Genomic DNA, 18565 nt, shown 5'->3' with positions numbered 1-18565 from the left:
ATTCATAGCAATAAACAATTACATTAAGACACAATGGTATTTCACACAACCTAACTTTACAACTCAAGGAATATGGAAAAAAATAAGGATAAACTAAACCTAAAGTTAGCAGAATCAATGAAATAACAAAGATCCAGAGCAGAAATAAGTGAAATAGAGACTAAAAGGGCAATAGAAAAGATCAAAGAAACTAAGAGCCAATTACTTTTAAGAGATGAGAAAACCTTTAGTCAGACTCATCAAGAAGAGAGGACTCCAAATAAATAAAATCAGAAATCAAAAAGGGTAAGTTGCAATTGATACCACAGAAATATAAAAGATTAGAGACTACTATGAACAATTACAAGCCAACAAATTGGAAAACCTAGAAGAAATAGATAAATTCCTATAAACACACAACCTACCAAGACTGAATCATGAAAAAAGAAAAAATTCAAAACAGACCAATTAGTAAGGAAATAAATCAGCAGTCAAAAATCTGCCAAGAAACAACAGTGCAGGACCAGCTGGCTTCACTTGTGAATTCTATGAAACATGTAAAGAACAGTGAATACCAATCTTTCTCAAATTCTTTCAAAAAGAGAAGAGGGAACATTTCCATAACTCATGTTACAAGTCCACCATTACCCTAACACCAAAACTAGACAAAGATACTACAAGAAAAGAAAATTACAAGACAATATTCCTGATAAACAAAGATGCAAATATCCTCATAAAATATTAGCAAACTACATTCAACAATAAAACACATAAAACAGTAGAATAGAATAGAATAGAATAGAATAGAACAGAACAGAACATTAAAAGGATCATATACCATGAACTATTCCAGAAATCCAAAGATGGTTCAACATCCACAGATCAATATGATATACCACATTAAAAAATTAAGGATAGGGTGCCTGGGTGACTCAGGCAGTTAAGCATCTGCCTTCAGTTTAGGTCATGATCCCAGAGTCCTGTAATCAAGCCCCAAGTTGGGTTCCCTGCTCAGCTGGAAGTCTGCCTGTCGCCTGTCCCTCTCCATCTGCACTGCCCATGCTTGCTCTCCCTCTTTCTAATAAATAAAATCTTTTTTAAAAATGAAGGATAAAAATAGGATCATTTCAACAGATGCAGAGAAAGCATTTAACAAAATTCAACATCCATTCATGGTACAAACTGTCAAAAAACTGGGTATAGAGAAAACATACCTCAACATAATAAAGGCCATATACGACAAGCTCACGATAACCATCATACTGAATGGGGAAAAATGGAAGGCTTTTCCTCTAAGGTTAGTAACAAAATAAAGATGCCCATTCTTGCCACATTTATTCAACATAGTACTGAAAGTCCTAGAAAGAGAAATTAGGCAAGAAAATGAAAAGGTATCCAATGCAGAATGAAACAAGTATAACTATTTCTATTTGCAGATGACATATATTAAAAAACTCTAAAAATTCCACCAAAACAAAACAAAACAAAACCCTGTTAGAACGAATAAAACAAAGTCAGTAAAGTTGCAGGATACAAGATCAATACAAAATACTAATGTATGTTTCCATACACTAATAATGAACTACCAAAAAGAGAAATTTTAAAAGCCCAATTTACAATTGCATCAAAAGGAATGAAATACCTACAAATAAGTTTAATCATGTGAGACAAGATTCCATCAAAATCCTAGAGGAGAACACAGGCAACACCCTTTTTGAACTCGGCCACAGTAACTTCTTGCAAGATACATCCATGAAGGCAAAAGAAACAAAAGAAAAAATGAACTATTGGGACTTCATCAAGATAAGAAGCTTTTGCACAGCAAACGATACAGTCAACAAAACTAAAAGACAACCTACAGAATGGGAGAAGATATTTGCAAATGACCTATCAGATAAAGGGCTAGTGTCCAAGATCTATAAAGAACTTATTCAACTCAACAGCAAAGAAACAAACAATTCAATCATGAAATGGGAAAAAGACATGAACAGAAATCTCACAGAGGAAGACCTAGACATGGCCAACAAGCACGTGAGAAAATGCTCCGCATCACTTGCCATCAGGGAAATACACATCAATGAGATACCACCTCACACCAGTGAGAATGGGGAAAATTAACAAGGCAGGAAACAACAAATGTGGGAGAGGATGTGGAGAAAGGGGAACCCTCCTTCACTGTTTGTGGGAATGTGAACTGGTGCAGCCACTCTGGAAAACTGTGTGGAGGTTCCTCAAAGAGTTAAAAATAGACCTGCCCTACGACCCAGCAATTGTACTGCTGGGGATTGACCCCAAAGATACAGATGTAGTGAAACGCCGGGAGACCTACACCCCGGTGTTTCTAGCAGCAATGTCCACAATAGCCAAACTGTGGAAGGAGCCTCGATGTCCATCGAGGATATTATGCTGAGTGAAATATAAGTCAATCAGAGAAGGACAAACATTATATGGTCTCATTCATTTAGGGAATATAAAAATTAGTGAAAGGGAATAAAGGGAAAGGTGAGAAAATGAGTGAAAATATCAGTGAGGGTGACAAAACATGAGAGACACCTAACTCTGGGAAATGAACAAGGCGTGGTGGAAGGAGAGGTGGGCCGGGGGGGTTTGGGTGACTGTGTGATGGGCACTGAGGGAGGCACTTGTTGGGATAAGCACTGGGTGTTATGCTATATGTTGGCAAATTGAAGTCCAATAAAAAAATTTAAAAAAAAGAAAAAGAAAAAAACAGACAGAATGAAAGTATACAAAGGAATTAAAAGTAAATGTTGGAAGTAAAAAACAATAACAGAAATTTAAAAAGACTTTGATCAGCCTGCTTATTAGTAGACTGGAAATTGCAAGGAAAGAATCAGTGAGCTTAAAGCTTAAAGAAATGTTGACAGAAACTTCCCAAATTGAAACATTAAGAGAAAAAAAACAATGAAAAAAAAAAAAAAAAAAACAGTACTTCACGAACCGTGGAAAATTTTCAAAAGGTGTAACTGGAATACTAGAAGAAACAGAACAAATAGTACAGATGAAATATTTTAAGTAATAATGGCCCAGAATTTTCCAAAATTAACAAGATATACCAAAGCATACATCAGGAAGCTCAGAGACCACCAAAGAGGATTAAAATTTTAAAATTTATACCTAGGCATATCTTATCAAACTGCAGGAGAGCAAAAACAAAGAGAAAAATCTTTAAAGAAGGCAGAGGAAAAAACTAGACAATAATTATAGGGAACTTTTTATTACAAATCCTGTAAGCAAGAAGAGAGTTTTTAATTAAAACCACAAAATGCAGAAAAGAAACAAAGGAACAAATAACAAGGAGGATGAATAGAAAAAAGTAACAAATACAATAGTTATTAATTCAACAATATAGATAATTTTAAATGATTGCCTAAATTATCAATTAAAAAGGACAGAGATTAATTTATTATTTTAAAAAATAAAAATAAAAAATAAAAGACAGAGATCATCAGACTTGATCAAAAACCAAGACCCAACTATATGTAGTCTCTAAAAAATCCACTTTAAACATAAAGTTAGAGATTAAAAGTATAGGGATATATACAATTTTATTTGTTAATTAAGAAAGCTGGGGGGGAAAGTAAAGGGATGGAGAAAGATACATCATGCCAATACTAATCAAAAGGAAGCTGGAGTAGCTATATTAATTGCAGACAGCACAGATCTCAGGATAAGGAAAGTTATCGGGGATAGAGAAGGCATTACATAATGATAAATTGGTTAATTCTCTAAGAAAACATAACAATCCTTAATGTGAATGCACATCATCAACTATCAAAACTTGTTAAGTTAGGAACTCCTGGGCGGCTCAGTGGTTAAGCGTCTGCCTTCAGCTCAGGGTGTGATTCTGGAGTCTCGGGATCAAGTCCCACATCAGGCTCCCTGCAGGAGCCTGCTTCTCCTTCTGCATGTGTCTCTGCCTCTCTCTCTCTCTCTCTCTCTCTCTCTCTCTCTATCTCTCATGAATACACAAATAAAATCTTAAAAAAAAAAACTTGTTAAGTTATATCACGATAAATAAGAATGTATAATAAATATTGGCTTATGAAGACACAGACATAAATGAGGTGATCAAGAGTTGTATATCATACATGAATATCATAAATACCATACATGACAGGTATGAAATTAATTTGGTGAGAAAAGGTTAGAGTATTTCAATAAATGGTATTTAAAAGACCAGTTATCTATGTAATGGGGAAAAAAAGGATCCCCATTTCATACTGTATTAGTTAGAATTAAGTAGGTTATGCTGAATCTTCCTCAAATGACCCCGAAGACGTTAATGGCTTAAGACAAAAATTGATTTATTGCTCATGTTACACGTTCACTGCATGTCAGTGGAGATGGGGGAGGTTGGGGACACGGGCTAATAGAAACTTCTATTCATAGTTCATTGACCAGAGCTAATAACATGGTTCCATCTACTCATAAAAAGGGCAAGAAAAAAGTCCTATACCATGCATAGAAGAGAAATCTTTACAGGCAGCAGTAATCCCAAGGACTGGATGTTTTAGGAAATCCACTGTCCATGGCAATCATGAACCAAATGATAATAATCCCTTACATTTCTTGGCATATTTTTTCTTTCCAATTTCCACTGGATTACTTTTCATAACCTCTGCATAGTATGTACTCTCCTTTACAGACCAATGTTCTAGGTAATGATAAACTCCAAAAAATTTGCCTTCTCTGGAAAACTCAGAGAGCTAAATTACATCTCTTCCCAAGGTCATCATTCTTATATCCATGGGTACATGCTGTAGTCTTTCCACAGAGTAACCATTTTCCCCTGATAAAGAACACAGATGCTCTGCTAAATGTTCTACATTTATTAACTAAGAATCCTAAGAATCACTTTTTTGAGATTGGAACTATTATTATTCCTATTTTAAATGAGCACACCTGAGGTAAATAGAGATTAAGTAATCTGCTTGGCTAGAAATATGCAATCAGACTGTCTGGCTCTAGTGCTACTGTGCCTTCAACACCCATTTAAAGTTCCCTTGTAGGTTCTGCTCCTTTAATGCTACAGCCTTATCATTACTAACCAACACATTTCTTCAACTCTTTGTCCACAGTTCCCTCCATCTACCCCCCTATCTCTTACTAGGCTCCAGTTTTGAATTTACTGGAAAAGGAAACGCAGTCTGGCAGAGCAAGCACTTCCCTGAAGGATTAACTGAGCAGTGTCACCTCTGCCTTCCTATCCTCCCTGCTACATTATCTATCTTGGAGATTTAGCCCCAAATGTCTTCCTAGGTAGAAATACAAAGATCAGGAGTGCCTGAGTAGCTCAATCAAGTAAGGATCCGATTCTTGATTTCAGCTTGAGTCATGATCTCAGGGTTGTGAGATCAAGTCCTGCTCCCGGTTCCAACCTAGGTGTGGAGCCTGCTTGGGATTCTTTCCCTCTGCCTCTATGCCTCCCTGCTTGCATGCTCTCTCTCTCTCAAAAGAAAAGATAAGACAGGAAAGAAAAGGCAGAAAGGAAAAGAAAATAAAAAGATCACCACAGAAAAAAGTCAAAATTCATTTTTCAGGAAAGATGCCTTCTTGAAGCCTCCTGAAAAACAGAATGTCAGTGCCCGTGGCTGGAAGAAATTATAAGAAAGTATGGAACAGGATAAAAGAAAAGATGAGGGATATGAGGATCAGCAATGGGAAAAGGAATGCTATGGACTGAACTGTATCCCTACCCTCAATTTGTATCTTGAAGCCCAAACTCCAATGTGATGGTATTTGGAGACATGACCTTTAAGGGATTAGGTTTAAAAAGGTCATCAGAGTGAGGCCCTCATGGTGGCATCGGCACCTTATAAGAAGAGATGCCAGAGGGCCCACTCTCTTCCTGACTGCCAGATGAGGATACGGCAAGAAAAGGCAGTCTTTATGTCAAGAAGAAAGCCCTTAGGGGGTCCCTGGGTGGCTCAGCGGTTTAGCGCCTGCCTTTGGCCCAGGGTGCGATCCTGGAGTCCCGGGATCGAGTCCCACATCGGGCTCCTGCGTGGAGCCTGCTTCTCCCTCCTCCTGTGTCTCTGCCTCTCTCTCTCTGTGTCTATCATAAATAAATAAATAAACAAACAAACAAATAAATAAATCTATCTTTAAAAAAAAAAGAAAAAGAAAAAAGCCCTTAGTAGAATGTGACCATGCTAGTACACTGATCTCGGACTTTCAAGAAGTCTACATCTTGGCTGTGAAACCAATTCTGTCAGTAATGACATTTTCCTTTAAAGGGGAAAGGAGAAAAATGAGTGGGAAATATCAGAAAGGGAGACAGAACATGAGAGACTCCTAACTCTCGGAAACGAACAAGGGGTGGTGGAAAGGGAGGTGGGCGGGGGGGGGGGGGTGACTGGGTGACGGGCACTGAGTGGGGCACTTGATGGGATGAGCACTGGGTATTATGCTATATGTTGGCAAATTGAACTCCAATTTAAAAAAAAGGGGGGAATGACATTTTCCTAAGATGAGTCCCTAATCTTCTGTAAGCCAATTTTAATCTTCTGACATTAAGATACCTAAGCAAGATACTCTCTAAAATGTTTTTGCTGCATGAAGATTATTCAAAATGCATGAAAGGGGGAAAAATACAGAGATTATTTAGAACACAAGATGGTTTTATGTTCCTGCTCCTAAAAAGATATAATTATATCATCATATTAATAAAAAAGCAGAACAATGTCAAAATACATTGCCTCTGCCTCTGTGTCTCAGCAAATCACTTGGGGGAAAGATGTTTCATGTGCCATTACTGGATGTACTAATATGGCCACTGGACTCAGCTGGCCACTAACTTAACAGAATAGTTAGTAGAGAAACAGCAACTATTTAGTTCAGACACCAGGATTCTCAACTTTAATAGACAAAAGATTCCAACACTAATCATCCTTCTACAACTCTGAACTTAAACTAGAGGGCAATGCTCGTTATTACCACTAAATTACAGCAAAATCCATTTAGTGTTATATAGAACAATTTAATTTTTAAGTACATACTGGGTTCTAACAACTATAATGGCAAATACCACTTATTTCAGAAAGTTGTAAAGTACAAAGAAAAAGATTCTAATTTTAACACAAAATAATTTATGACCCCTTTTACACACATGTAAGCCACAAAGACACTGAACTTGTTCAATACTGTTCAATATTCAGCATTCCTGCTGTACCGAGGAAACTTCAAATATATATAAATGTAAGCCAAAACTCTTAGAAAATCTCCACATTAAAAAAAAGAAAAGTAGTGCTCGCTTCAGCAGCATGTATACTAAAACTGGAATGAGTGGGATGAGCACTGGGTGTTATACTCTATGTTGGCAAATCAAACTCCAATAAAAAAACATACAAAAATTTAAAAATTTTTAAAAATTTAAAAATTAAAACTGAAATGATATAGAGAAGATTCACCTGGCCCTGCATGCAGGGATGACAAGCAAATTCATGAAGCATTCTATATTTTAAATACATACATACGTAATAAAAAAATAAAAATATCTGCAAAGTAGTATAAATAGGTAAAGAAGGTCACTAAAACGGAACTTAATCATGATTTCCCATTGAAAATAACTGTAAGGTACTTAATGGAAGATTTTGCATGTCATCATAACCTGTTGAAAAATTATTTTAAAATATTATTTCACATACTATTACCACGATGTCAGAGATTTCCTTCAAAAGAACCTAGTAGAAGTGGAAAGGGGTGGGAGGAATGCAGAAATAGAAACATGACAGTTCATGAATTAATAACTGTTGAAGCTGAGGAAGGGGTCTAAAGAGTGCATTACTCTATTCTTCCTACTTCTATATAGGTTTGACACTTTATCCATAAGAAAAGTTAGAATTATTACACCCTCCGGATGAACAAATGTAATCTTCGTACCCTAAAAGCAAAGAAAAACTAGTACCTTCCAATCTTTGAATTTTTGCTTTCACAGAAATAACAGCTTCAAAGGGTGAAACTCTCAGCTCAAAACATGTTCCAGTCAATGTTTCAATGAAGAGCTCCATGGTATCATAGAAAGGAAGTTTGTAGTAAAACGGTCCCACGTTATCTTCATTGAAGAATGGAGGATCTTTTCTGTTATCCATTACTTTGACTTTTCTAATTCCTCTGGAATATGTTGTAGGCAACTGTATTCCAGTTCTAGCCAAATCACTTTTGAACATTGGTAATATATATCGTTGTTCATGTTTTGAGTTTTATACCTAAAAAACAAGAATAATTTTTTTTTTTTAACAAGCCTATCTGAATGTCTCATTCTGCTATAAAGACTTTCTCAATCACTCTGGCCTACATCAATCTTCCAGACAGCCCTAGAATTCTTTCCAGTACTTAACTGGTCTAATCCTTAATCTTTCACATTTGTTTCAGAAACCACTCTCCCAATTAGACCATAAGATTATTATTAAGAACAGGATGGCTCAGTCGGTTAAACATCTACCTTTGGCTCAGGTCATGATCCCAGGGTCCTGGGATCAAGCCCCACATCAGGCTCCCTGCTCAGCGGAGAGTCTATCTCCTTCTCCCTCTACCCCTTTCCCTGCTCATGTTCATGCATGCTGTCTCTCTCAAATAAATATTTTCTTAAAAAAAGATTAAGAACAGCTGTATTTACAATACTTTTCTATATCTTACTAGAGCTCAACACATTTATTTATTTACTTACAGTAAATACTCAAATATATTTTTGTTAACGTCATTTAACCCAATAAACTCAACAGAGATTTGCAAGATTTTGAAAACTTTATGCATATCCTTTACTAAACAATGTAAATTACGTTTTCTAACCCACACAAAATGTTATAGCCATTGTACATTTAAATCACACTGAATAAAAAAATAGGGTTTTTTGATAGGTTAATAGGTCCCTTAAAAATAAGACTCACTAAAAAAAAAAAAAAAAATAAGACTCACTAAAAAAATAAATAAATAAGACTCACTAAATAATAATTAGCATTCCAGAAGTTATCTATCATTACCGCACTAAGATAACACTTATATTGGTAACAGACATTAGACATAATCTCTACACACAAACACGCAATGACTTATGACAGGCAAACACAACAGACAAAAGTCCTAAGATAAATTACAAGCATATGATTACAATAGGAACAACTGATAAATTGCTAATCAATGAAAACTTTGTTTTTAAAGATTTGTTTATTTATGATAAACATACACAGAGAGAGGAGAGAGGCAGAGACACAGGAGGAGGGAGAAGCAGTCTTCATGCCGGGAGCCCGATGCGGGACTCCAGGATCGCACCCAGGACCAAAGGTAGGCGCCAAACTGCTGAGCCACCCAAAGATCCTCTAATCAGTGAAAACTTTGTAAAGGGAATGTCTTGAACTTAAAGTAGGACAGGTGATACACATCTTCCTGGAGGCATAAGTAAATCTTTATTATAGCTTTAGTGAAATGTTATTTACATACCATAAAATTCACCTATTTAAAATCTAAAATTGACTGGTTTTTATTATGTTTACAGAATTGTACAACCATCACAATCATCTTTAGAACATTTTCATCACCCCCAAAAAAGGAATCCCATACTCTTTAAATATCACTCCCAAATTCTCCCTTCCCCTCTCAGCCCTAGGCACCCCCAATCTACTTTGCCATTTTGCCTATTCTTGTCATTTCCCATAATCATACAATATGTAATCTTTTATAAATGGCTTCTTTCACTTAGCATAACATTCTCAAAGTTCATTCATGATTCTTAGGTGTATCAGTATTTCATTCTTTTTTATTGCTGAATAATAGTCCATTGTATTAATACACATTGTTTATGCAGTCATCAGTTGATGGGCATGTTGAGTTGTTTCCAATTTGGGGTTATTATGAATAATGCTACAAGAACATTTGATTACAAGTGTTTGTGTGTACATATGTTTTCCTTTCTCTCCCACATATACCTAGGATTGGAATTTTCAGTTAGGTGGTAACACATTCAGCAACTTGTGTTATTACCAACTGTTTTCAGAAGTGGTCAGAACCATCTTACATTCCCACCAACAATGAAAGAGAGTGCTGATTGCTCCACACCCTTCCCAATACGTTTTATAATCTTGGTGATCACACCCACATCCTAGTGGGTGTGAAGTAGTATTTTACTGCGGTTGCAATTTTCTTTCTCTATAGACTAATGACATTGAGCATATCTTTAGGTGCTTATTGGCTATTTGTATATCTTCTTTACAGAAATGTTGATTCAGAAAATATATTCATACCCTTTGTCAATTTTTACTAGTTGTCTCATTACTAGTTGTAAAAGGGATTTTTTAAATGTTTTTTAGATACAAGCCTCTTAAAGATCTAGGATTCTCAAATATTTCCTCCATGGGTTGTCATTTAGCTTTCTTGACAGTGTCCTTCAAAGCATAAGAGTGTATTTTAATGACCTCCAATTTGGCTATTTTTCTTTTGTTGCTTGTGCTTTTGTCAATGTTCCAAAAACTTGACCTCATCCAAAGTAGTATTTACATATATTTTTCTAAGAATTGTATAGTTTATTTTTTTTAATTTTATTTATTCATGAGAGACACAGAGAGAGAGAGAGAGAGAGGCAGAGACACAGGCAGAGGGACAAGCAGGCTCCATGCAGGGAGCCCGACGAGGGACTTGATCCTAAGTCTCCAGGATCACACCCTGGACTGAAGGCAGGCAGTAAACCGCTGAGCCACCCAGGCTGCCCAGAATTGTATAGTTTTAGCCTTACATGTAGGCCATCAACAATGAATAAGAGTTCTTACTACTCCACATCATTGTCAGCATTTGATGTTATCAGTGTTCTGGATTTTGGCCATTCTAGTAGGTGTGTAGTGGTAACTCCGTGTTTTAGTTTGCTCTATGACATACAGTGTGAAGCACAGATCTTTTTAAAAGGTAAAACTGCTCATGTTATTTCTTAACTCCAGGCCCTATAATGGCTTCCACAGAAGAGAATGCCTATAGAATAAAATCACAGAATTAAATTCACTGCCTGTAGAATAAAATTCAGAATCCAAAAAAAAAAAAAAAAAAGGCTCTGAGGTCATACATCTCATCTTCCAGCCCCCATTTTATTTATACACATACATCATCCCACCCTGCAACACCTCTGGTATATCTGTCTTCTCATTGCTTACACCTGTAGCTTCAGACTACATCGGCCTCTAGCTCATTGCTCCTACTTGACTCTACTCACTGCCATCCCCACAGTGGGCTACCTGACACTTAGTTATCTTTCAAGACTCAGTTCAAATAGCAACTATTCCACAAAGGCCTTTATGGTGCCTCTCCTTCATATCCTGACCTCCATCATATATTGCACCCCTTACAACCAATTTCACTTTTTTAAAAAAGATTTTATTTATTCATTCATTCATTCATTCATTCATAGACACAGAGACAGAGAGAGGCAGAGACACAGGCAGAGGGAGAAGCAGGCTCCATGCAGGGAGCCCGATGTGGGAATCGATCCTGAGTCTCCAGGATCACACCCCAGGCTGCAGGCAGCGCCAAACCGCTGCGCCACCAGGGCTGCCCCCAATTTCACTTTTTATGTGTCTTTCTCATTCTCCTAAATAAACTGTGAGCTACTTAAGAGGGAAACCACATCTGATTTTCTGCTTTATCACCTACCACAGTGTTCTGTGTATACTGGTACTCATTAAAGGTTTCTTCAAAGAAAGAGTAAACAAATATTCACTCAATTGATGCTTGGAATAAACCTGTGATAAACATACATATTGTATTACTTTGTCTTGGAAATAAATATTTGGTTATGCTCTAGAAGTTTGTAGGAATACTGCTTTCCCAAGAGAATCATGTTATGATTCACTCCAAACTAAGTCCACCAAAGTTTGTCCAACTCATAACATACATGCACACACATGGGTTTCTGCTATAAGTCTGAATTTTCAAAACACTAATGGGACATAGAATTAACCAGGGAAGCCGAACTGCACTGTAAAAATTGCTTATGGCCCTACAGAGATGGCATCACAGGAAGAAAAGCTGTTGCTGGCAGCACAGCTGCTTTGAGTGGTATTTTACTTTTATCAAAACAATGCTATTTTGGGCAGCCCGGGTGGCTCAGCAGTTTAGTGCCACCTTCAGCCCAGGGCGTGATTTTGGAGACAAGGGATCGAGTCCAATGTCGGGCTCCCCACATGGAGTCTGCTTCTCCCTCTGCCTGTGTCTCTGCCTCTCTCTCTCTCTCTCTCATGAATAAAATCTTTTTAAAAAAATGCTATTTTATATTTATCAAAAACAATGAGTAACAAATATAATAACAATACAGTAGTGTCTTGCTCAGGTTTTGTATTTTATAGGTTTAATATATTGAAATGCCTGTAGGAAAAATGACTTTTTAATGCAGCTAATCCCTAACCCTCTTGTTTTTTAAGATTTTATTTATTTATTCATGAGACACACACAGAGAGAGAGAGGAGAAAGAGAGAGAGAGAGAGAGAGAGAGAGAGAGGCAGAGACACAGGCAGAGGGAGAAGCAGGCTCCATGCAGGGAGCCCGACGTGGGACTCGATCCCGGGTCTCCAGGATCATGTCCTGGGTCAAAGGTGGTGTTAAACCGCTGAGCCACCTGGGCTGCCCTCCCTAACCCCTGTTATCCCCATCACTGAAGTAACTGCTTTTAGAACATGATTCTGGCTAACATGTGGATTCTTATAAAATACTTATCATGCCACATCAAGTAAGAATATACTAAAGAATTATGTCTGTTTCCCCAAAGCCAACAGCACTCCTACCAATATAGTAGCAGCTCTAGCAACAGAGGTCAGGAATGCTGAAAGTAAAGGCATAAATGACTGCTAACAGAAGACATAAGGAGCATTTCCTTCACCACAGTATTCTCTACAACAATACCTGAAATATCAATAAACAAGCGGGGGTGGGAGAAGGTAGCAGATTTGGAAGTCCTTCATCCATATCAAGAAAGGATAAAACCACTATGGGCTAAAAGAAAAATAGCAACCCAGTGCAGAACTAAATTGCACTGGAACACCCAACAAAGGTTTGGCACCTAATAAATGGTGTAATCTCCCAAATTCAAAAAGTTGAGGTTTGTAACCAAATTCAAAACTGAAATGTAAGCCTCTGAAAAAAAAAATCGTTACACTGCTCCTCAGTAAAATACACAGTAAGAGAGGATGAAATGAGGCTGTGAAATCTGGTTAAGCCAGGCTGGTAGACTAGATGATGGCAGAGGAGCCAATCAAAGTTCCAGCAGGCCAAAGACCTCCGACCTCCAGGAAGCATATTATGGAACCCCTGATGCTGATGCAGTGAAGACTCAAAGGCGGGATGGGAAATGTTGCAAGAACATCAACAGCTAAATTATACAAGACCAAGTGCAAAGAAAGAGGCAGGTAGAGAGAGAGAGAGAAAAAAAAACACTTCCAGAATTTTTACCAATAATCTTAAAAAACATACTTAGATTACGAGTAGTGGCATCAAAACACGTTCCTAAATCCATACCCAGAAACATTACTTTCTTCTGATGAAGTTCTACAACACACAAAGATGAAAGAGAAGTTAAAGACAGGAAGGGCGAGAACACCGCTGAATAAGTCACTTCACCAGGAACCAGCTTTATCCTGTTGCAAAGACTATCAGCCATATAAGGGTCGTTTTCTTTTTCTTTAACGTTTCCCCCAATATGAAAAGATCCGGAATGCTGCGCGACCATTAGAAACACGGAACACTAGCTTTTAATGAGCTGCTTTTACTGACTGGAAACATTCCTGTTGTCAACGCGAGCCACAGAATACTACCCACCCCTGGCGCCTGGCCCCAATTTTCCAGCAGCTCTGGGAAATCCCTCCAAGCCAACGTCTACGCGGGCCTTCACCGCACACTCGAAGCCCAGAGTCACCTGCGCAGCCCGTGCTCCTCCGGGATAAGCTCCGGCGCCCACACGCTCGGGCCCGACGGCGAAGGGAAGGCAGCAGCGCTCAGCCTCCGCGTCAGAGTCGGCGACGGGCAGCTCAACGCCCGCCGGCCCGGGCGGGGCTCCCGCGGGGGGGCGGGGCAGCCGCGGGGGGCGGGGCGGGGCTCCCGCGGGGGGGCGCGAGGCAGCCGCGGGGGGGGGCGGGGCGGGGCAGCCGCGGGGGGGCGCGAGGCAGCCGCGGCGCGCCGGCGGAGGGACGGCCGGAGGCGCTGCGTCCTCGAGAAGGGCGTCGCGCCGCGGCGTCTCCGGACCGCCGCGGCGGAGGGGCGGGGCCCGGCGCTCCTCTCCCGGCCGCGGAGGACCGCGGCGGCCGCGCGGCCCGGCTCAGCGGCCCGCAGCCCCGGGCGCCCTCGCCGCGGCCTCCTGCAGTCTCGTCCACTCGCTGGCCGGGCCTCAGGCCTACCGAGGGGGACGGCCCCGCGGGCAACGCCAGGCAGGCACTGACGAGCCAGCCTCGGCGACCCCCGCGGCCCCGCCCCTTTGTGACGCCGCGTACCAATCGCCGGCCGGCGCTCACGTCGCCCTCCAATCAGCGAGGGGGTGGGCGGGGCCTGGCCGCCCGACGCCGGCGGTTGCTGGGACGCCGGAGCTTCCTCTGCGCTCGAGGCTGGGGGCAGTCAGCAGCGGCCCGGACGTTGGCCCTTTATTACTAACCAGGCACCTGCCTGGCACTGTTGGGCAGGCGGGAGACTTGCCGCGCGCCCTGGTCGGAGCGGCCGCATCGGCCTCTGGCCCGACGAGGCTGTGGACTGCAGCTTAGCGGAGCCCCCCCCTGCGCGCTGGAGTGCGGAGGGTACCGTGCAGCCGCCCTCCAGCGGGCCCATTCGGACCTCCTGCATTGCTGGCGCTTTCAGGGCCGTCCTGTCTTTAACAGATCCCCATTCCCGTGCTTCACTGTTTCCTAACGTTCCGGCCTCAACGGTCTCATCCGAAGTATGGGGCTACTGCTGTTCTTGGTTGAAAACAAGGGCAAAAGTCAATTGTCTCTGTTGGTCTCATCCATTTATTCCTTATCCAATTTACCGATAGATGTATGCCAGGTATTAGCGGGAGCACCTTGAGTTGTTAAATCTTAGGCTTGGGTAAACACAGCCACACTTTTTTTCTACTCTCATTCTCAAAGTGAACTCAAGTGTACACGATGACAACATAAACCCTCCAACCTGAAATGGGCCCCCACTACTGTTTCCCTCCATTCCCCACACATGTTCTACATCCAACCCTTATAAGATTTTCCAACTGAACTGGCCTATTACACTAGGTGGATTACCAAAATGATAATGAATAGTAATCCCACTCCAAATGCAGCAGTAGCATCCTCATCTTGAGTCCGAGAAATGAATCTAAGATGAACCCCAACATCTAATCTCTATCCTTTCTCGTATCTCCCCTGAGACCCCACCCACCATTTTCCACAATCCAACATTCTGCATACACTGGGGTTTATGATGAGATTAAAGATCTTCATCTTCAGGCTCTCAACCCTGGTTCCTTCTTAAACTTCAATACTGAATACACTGGAGCCCCTTAGGGACAGAGATATTATCTTTGTAAACCAATTCTAAAATAGTGACTGGGATGGAGTGAATCGTACTGAATCAAAAATTCAGTTTTTTCTTTTTTTTTTTTTTTTTTTTTTAATTTTTTTTGTATTTATTTATGATAGTCACACAGAGAGAGAGAGAGAGAGAGGCAGAGACACAGGCAGAGGGAGAAGCAGGCTCCATGCACTGGGAGCCCGACGTGGGATTCAATCCTGGGTCTCCAGGATCGCGCCCTGGGCCAAAGGCAGGCGCTAAACCGCGGCGCCACCCAGGGATCCCAAAAATTCAGTTTTTTCAATCTGCCTCCTCACTTCAGTCAGGAAGAACTAAGATCACAGGCTTTGTGGAATCAGGTAGATGAGCTTGTAGCCTTGAGTTCCAACACAGAAGCTCTCTTTTATTGGCCAAAATCAGTCTTTCTTATCTACCATTTTTCAAGTGCTATGTAGTCAACAAGTGTCTTTGTATATTCTCTCTCATCACAATCCTACACAGTTGGTACTGAACACTTGACAAAGTTGACAAGGAAGGAGACAGAAGCTAAGAGAGGTAAAACAATTTGCCTACACTCAAGCCATTCTAGAACCAGATTTAAGTCTAGGTCTCACTACAAAAAGCCAAATTTTGGCTTTTTTTTTCCAACTATTGTACTCTGCTTCCAGATTTTAGCCTCATCTATAAAATAAGGACATTACTATCTAGTAGACTTATGGAGACTGAAAAAAAAGAACATGGAAAGTGCCTACCATAGGACCAAGAAGTATAAATTCCTTCCCCTTTTCAAGCCTCTCAAAACAGCAATTTGCATATTTTCTAAATCTAATTTCTCATGAAATTCCTTGGATCAATCCTAATGATGGATCAGTTGTTATCATTCCCAAAGGAAAACAACATGTTTAACAAATGCTTACTGAGTCAGGCACAGGAGCAGGTAATTATAAACACATACAACCTAAGGAACAGAAGGTATAAGCACCCTCTTTTGCCATCAAGTCACTCTCAGAGCAGAGGAGCAAACACAGCTGATCTGTGAGAACTGTACAAAATCTCTGATTTGGTATCAGCAATTCCAAGTTCAATCTTAAAAGTGCCCAAGGAAGAAGTTAGTGGTTTCAGGACTGAGGAAACAAACTGAACCTGCCTATAAGACTGTGCCATAGTTACAGTTTGAATAGTTAGCACCAACAGGGCACAGCACAAGAACACATGGACTGGAGGAGGGGTCAGCTATCCATGTGGCTAGTGGCTACCACGTTGCACAACATAGTTATAGAATATTCCCATCAGTGCAGAGTTCTATGCAACAGTGCTGCTCTACAGAAGGACATTTCCAACCTCAGCACTTTTCCTTCCATTTATCTAGATTCATTCTGCCTCATTCACAAAATGCAAAGCTCCATATGAATGGAAACAGATGCCTTAGAACAAGGATCAAAAAACTGTTTTCAGACAGAAGGAAGTATCTTAGGCTTTGTAGACCATCCAGTTTCTGTCACAGCTACTGAAATCTGGCATTGTAGGTAGGGTGAAATCAGCCATAGACAATATGTAAATGAATGGGTATGGTTGTGTTCCAATAAAACTTTATTTACAAAAACAGACCAGAGGGCCACAGTTTGCCAAACCTTACATTAATTGACCTATAGAAGCATTTTCAGAATTCAGTGGAACCCAAGGAAACCTCCTTACCTACTGTAAAGAGTCATGAGAAGTATATAATCTCTCATCCTCTTCCTTTATCACCTCCCTAGGCTCTAAGCTAGGGATGATATCCATGAAAGGAATACTCCTGGTCATCTGTCTAGCATTGCTTCCTCTGGAATTCCTTGCCCATCCATTAAAGGCACACAGAGGTTTCTCCTCCAACATGCCCTAAATCATACTGTGGCCCCATCAGGGCTAATTAAATAAAAATATAGTTAAAAAAAAAAAAAACATTGTGAAATATTTATTTTTGTTTTGCAGTACTAAGCATGATTAAAACCAAGGCAGAAAAAAATTAAGCATGTTGGGTGAGAAAGAGGTGAGGTTGTTTCAGTATTTGCTTTTTCTAACCCAATTAAGACAATGAGTACGTAAGACAGCATCATTAACTCAAGGATGTAACTAAAGGGTGAGATGTGATACCCTGTATGCTCTACTGGCCCCCAAAGGCGTTCAGGGGATCATCAAATATGTCGGACACCTTCTGTTCAGATCTTGGTTCAGGCATTGCCTGTGTAGATCGACTTTTTGCTTTGGTTGTCTTAGCCTGGATACCAGAGGAGAAAATATCATCTTTAAAAAGAAAAAAAAAAGAAAAAGATTCACTGATTAGGCAAGAAAATAGGTGCTTTTGAGAGACATCTACATTAAATCACCAGTCAAGTCTGGTAACAGTATGGGACAAGAAGAACACTAAGAGCCAAGCCTCTTAAGATTGTGGTTCTGGCTTTGCTACTAATTAAGTTTTATGATCACATACAAGTCACAGGTTCTCTCTGACCAGTTTTCTTAGCTACACAGGTACATGTGTACACAAGGACAAGAGAAAAAAGGGAAGGATAGCAACACTAATTCTGCCCCTGACTTTACTATCTGTGACATTATACCTACTTCTATGTTCTCTTCCCACTGGATTTTATTATCTGTTTTATTTTTTTAGAAATTTATTTTTTATTGGTGTTCCATTTGCCAACAAACATATAGAATAACACCTAGACACCTAGTGCTCATCCCATCAAGTGCCCCCCTCAGTGCCCATCACCTAGTCACCCCCACCCCCTGCCCACCTTCCCTTCCACCCCCCTAGTTCGTTTCCCAGAGTTACGAGTCTCTCATGTTCTGTCTCCCTTTCTGATATCTCCCACTCGTTTTTTCTCCTTTCCCCTTTATTCCCTTTCACTATTATTTATATTCCCCAAATGAATGAGACCATATAATGTTTGTCCTTCTCCGACTGACTTATTTCACTCAGCATAATACCCTCCAGTTCCACTGGATTTTAAAAGGAAAGGGAAATACAAAAAGTAAGGGGAAATCCAACATAGGAGTCACCCCCTTTCAGAATAAATGTACCTAT

General features: G+C 40.1%; 2 protein-coding genes and 1 non-coding gene across 57 annotated transcripts in view; 1 reads left to right on the top strand and 2 right to left on the bottom strand.

Annotated features, from left to right (window-relative positions):
• Window positions 1-14037, bottom strand: part of ZFAND4 (zinc finger AN1-type containing 4) — an 80175-nt gene extending 66138 nt beyond the window's left edge. For 2 of the 6 annotated variants that reach the window (XM_025989924.2, XM_025989971.2), the window contains exons 1-2: window positions 13886-14037; window positions 7907-8207 (exon numbers count right to left, since the gene is read on the bottom strand). In XM_025989924.2, coding sequence (XP_025845709.1) covers window positions 7907-8168 — 262 coding nt within the window. In that variant the 5' untranslated portion in view covers window positions 8169-8207; window positions 13886-14037. Of the gene's footprint in view, window positions 1-7906; window positions 8208-13443; window positions 13519-13788 lie in introns of all 6 variants that reach the window. The other 4 variants (XM_025989939.2, XM_072739375.1, XM_025989931.2 and 1 more) reach the window with 3 other exon arrangements.
• On the top strand, window positions 7358-7462 carry LOC112918089 (U6 spliceosomal RNA). Its single transcript, XR_003234602.1, has one exon. It is a non-coding gene; the product is annotated as a U6 spliceosomal RNA (small nuclear RNA).
• A 3033-nt stretch (window positions 14038-17070) lies between the features above and the next one.
• Window positions 17071-18565, bottom strand: part of LOC112913230 (WASH complex subunit 2-like) — a 93363-nt gene continuing 91868 nt past the window's right edge. For all 50 annotated transcript variants that reach the window (XM_072739305.1, XM_072739313.1, XM_072739335.1 and 47 more), the window contains one exon: window positions 17071-17781. In XM_072739305.1, the coding sequence (XP_072595406.1) occupies window positions 17642-17781 (140 nt within the window). In that variant the 3' untranslated portion in view covers window positions 17071-17641. The remainder of the gene's footprint in view (window positions 17782-18565) is intronic.

This window comes from Vulpes vulpes, chromosome 15, assembly GCF_048418805.1.
Source record: "Vulpes vulpes isolate BD-2025 chromosome 15, VulVul3, whole genome shotgun sequence".
Taxonomy (NCBI): Eukaryota; Metazoa; Chordata; class Mammalia; order Carnivora; family Canidae; genus Vulpes; species Vulpes vulpes.
Note: the sequence above shows the minus strand (reverse complement) of the source record. Positions and strands in the feature narration are given on the sequence as shown.